At 53.1% G+C, this 3,220-nt stretch overlaps 1 protein-coding gene across 3 annotated transcripts in view; it reads right to left on the bottom strand.

Moving 5' to 3' along the window:
* RABEP2 (rabaptin, RAB GTPase binding effector protein 2) overlaps nt 1-3,220 on the bottom strand; it is a 26,634-nt gene that overhangs the window by 12,908 nt on the left and 10,506 nt on the right. For all 3 annotated transcript variants that reach the window (XM_011933474.1, XM_011933475.1, XM_011933476.1), the window contains 2 exons: nt 1,630-1,740; nt 1,194-1,544 (listed from right to left, as the gene is read on the bottom strand). In XM_011933474.1, the coding sequence (XP_011788864.1) occupies nt 1,194-1,544; nt 1,630-1,740 (462 nt within the window). The remainder of the gene's footprint in view (nt 1-1,193; nt 1,545-1,629; nt 1,741-3,220) is intronic.

The raw sequence follows: 3,220 nt of genomic DNA, 5'->3' as shown, positions 1-3,220 counted from the left end.
ATCTCCTGACCTCGTGATCCGCCCGTCTCGGCCTCCCAAAGTGCTGGGATTACAGGCTTGAGCCACCGCGCCCGGCCAGGCTGGTCTTGAACTCTCAACCTCAGGTGATCTGCCCGCCTCGGCCTCCCAAAGTGCTGGGATTACAGGAGTGAGCCACCATGCCCAGCCTGCCCTTTGAGAGCTCCTCCTCCTACCATCTGGGTCTCAGCTCCAGCCTGAACCCAGGTCAGTCTCCCTCACTGCCAGTCTCTATCCCATAACCCTGTTTAGTTTTTTTTCTGGGCATCTCCCTGGTAACAATGTCTTCCCCATGCATCCATGTGCATTTTTGTTAAAAGCACCTTTACTGAGTTATAAGTTCTTTACCATATAATTTACCCATGTGAAATGTACAATTCATTTTTTTGCATCACATTACTATTATTATTATTATTATATTTCGAGACAGAGTTTCACTCTTGTTGCCCAGGATGGAGTGCAATGGCAGGATCTCGGCTCACTGCAACCCCCGCCTCCACAGTTCAAGCGATTCTCCTGTCTCAGCCTCACGAGTAGCTGGGATTACGGGCATGCACCACCATGCCCAGCTAATTTTTATATTTTTAGTAGAGATGAGGTTTCACCATGTTATCTAGGCTGGTCTCGAACTCCTGACCTCAGATGATCCACCCACCTCGGCCTCCCAAAGTGCTGGGATTACAGACATGAGCCACTGTGCCCAGCCTTTTCTTTTTTCTTTTCTTTTTTTTTTTTGAGACAGGTTCTCACTCTGTGACCCAGGATGGAGTGCGGTGGCACGATCTTGGTTCACTGCAGCCTCAATCTCCTGGGCTCAAGTGATCCTCCTGCCTCAGCCTCCCAAGTAGCTGGGACTACAGGTGCACACTTGGCTTTTTTTTTTTTTTTTAATTTTTGTAAAGAGACAGGGTCTCACTATGTTGCCCAGACTGGCCTTGAACTCCTGGCCACAAACAATCTTCCCACTCAGCTTCCAAGTGGCTGGGATGGCAGGTGTGAGCCACCGCACCTGGCCCCTGTGCATGTTTACATCTGCCTGCCTTCACTAGGAGGGGGGCCTCTCTTCTCCCTGTGGAAGCTCTGGCTCTAGCTCTGGGTCTAAACACAGGTGGTGCAGGGGAAGAATCCAGCAGAGAGGGGGTGGCGCACCCCGCCACCCTGCCCACAACACTCACCTCCATCTGCAGCTGCTCCCACTGGGTGTCTGGGACAAGCTGGTAGCCAGGAGGGGGCAGGTAGATGCCCTCGGGAACCAGGGTGCCCGTAGACACCAGCGAGGCCGTCTCTTCCTGTTCAGGGCTCAGGCCCTGGCGGCTGCGGGGCAGGGAGGAGCTGCTGCCGACCCCACCACCAAGGGAGAAGGAGGAGATGGACGCGCTGTCATCGCAGTTGTGAGCGAAGGCCTCAGCTGCCGGACCCCCATCTCCGCTCAGCTCCTCCAGAGGCTCCAGCGGGGGCGATGGGTCCCGGGACAGGGGCAGCAACTCCGTGGAGTCGTGCAGGGAAGGGGCATGCCGGGGACGTCTCTAGGGAAGGGGGCAGGGAAGAGGCTGGGGGGCCAGGGTCCTCTGGCACCCCTCCTTCCCCAGCGCCCCTGGGCCGCGCCCTCACCTGGATCTCCTGTATCAGCTCCTCGGCCCTCAGCAGCTTCGCCTTCAGCTCCTCGATCTCCTTCTCCATGGGCAGAACGATCTCCCGCAGCTTCTCCGAGTCCTCATGGGCCTGGAGGGAGCGGCGTTTGGCAGCAGTAGTTCCCCCCTCCCGAGTGCTGAAGCCCCAGGTCTGTTCAGAGCTTCCTCTCCAAGCACATCAGCTCTCCTAATCCTCCCTAGAAGGTGCTGTCTACCCTCATTCCAGAGATAAGCACACAGAGGCTCTAGAAGCTTCCACGACTTGCCCCAGGGCATAAGGGCAAGGATGAAGGTCACGACTTCTTCCTATGGCCCTGTCACTCAACATATCTTCCTTCCCCAATATCCATTTTTTCCTTTTGTCATAGAACTTTACCTTTTTTTTTTTTTGAGATAGAGTCTTGCTCTATCACCCAGGCTGGACTGCAGTGGCACAATCTCGGCTCACTGCTACCTCCAACTCCTGGGTTCAAGCCATTCTCCTGCCTCAGCCTCCCCAGTAGTTGGGATCACAGGCATGCATCACCATGCCCAGCTAATTTTTGTATTTTTAGTAGAGACGTGGTTTCACCATGTTGGCCAGGCTGGTGTCGAACTCCTGACCTTGTGATCCGCCCGCCTCGGCCTCCCAAAGTACTGGGATTACAGGCTTGAGCCACCGCACCTGGCTTTTAAAAAAATTTTTTTTAAAGAGATGAGCTCTCTTTCCATTCCCCAGGCTGGAGTGCAGCGGTGCAATCGCATCCCACTGTAGCCTCCCTCTCCAGGACTCAAGCCATCCTCCTGCCTCAGCCTCCTGAGTAGCTGGGACTACAGGCATGTGCACCAACAGGCTAATTTTTGTATTTTTTGTGGAGACAGGATATTGCTATGTTGTCCAGACTGGTTTTGAATTCCTGGACTCAAGTGATCCTCCCACCTCAGCCTCCCAAGGTGCTGGCATTACAAGTGTAATTCCCAGCATCTGGGTTGGGATTACACCAATGCCCAGTGCACCTCACATTGTTGGTTGGGCATGTGGTCTAAATCCTAGAATACCATCCACATTTATCCGCTTCCTTGCAACTAAACAGATCATCTGGCTAAGTTCCAGCTACTGAGATAGAAACAGATGAGCCAAGGGGACCTTCCAGGACAACTCTTTATTTGTATTATTATTACATTTTTTTTTAGATGGAGTCTCACTCTGTTGCCCAAGCTAAAGAGGACTGGCATGATCTCGGCTCACTGCAACCTCCGCCTTCTAGGTTCAAGCAATTCTCTTGCCTCAGCCTCATGAGTAGCTGGGATTACAGGCACCCTGCCACCACGCTCGGCTAATTTTTGTATTTTTAGTAGAGATGGGGTTTCACCATTTTGGCCAGGCTGGTCTCGAACTCCTAAGACCACCCACCTCGGCCTCCCAAAGTGCTGGGATTACAGGTGTGAGCCACCATGCCTGGCCCAGGACAACTTTTATTTATTTTGATGAGAAGTTTCACTCTTAGGTCGAGGCAGGCGGATCACAAAGTCAGGAGATCGAGACCACGGTGAAACCCCATCTCTACTAAAAATACAAAAAATTAGCCAGG

The sequence above is a fragment of the Colobus angolensis genome, unplaced genomic scaffold (assembly GCF_000951035.1).
Source record: "Colobus angolensis palliatus isolate OR3802 unplaced genomic scaffold, Cang.pa_1.0 Scaffold128, whole genome shotgun sequence".
In the NCBI taxonomy this organism is placed as follows: Eukaryota; Metazoa; Chordata; class Mammalia; order Primates; family Cercopithecidae; genus Colobus; species Colobus angolensis.
The sequence above is the reverse complement of the archived record's forward strand: the minus strand, read 5'-3'. Positions and strand labels throughout refer to the sequence as shown.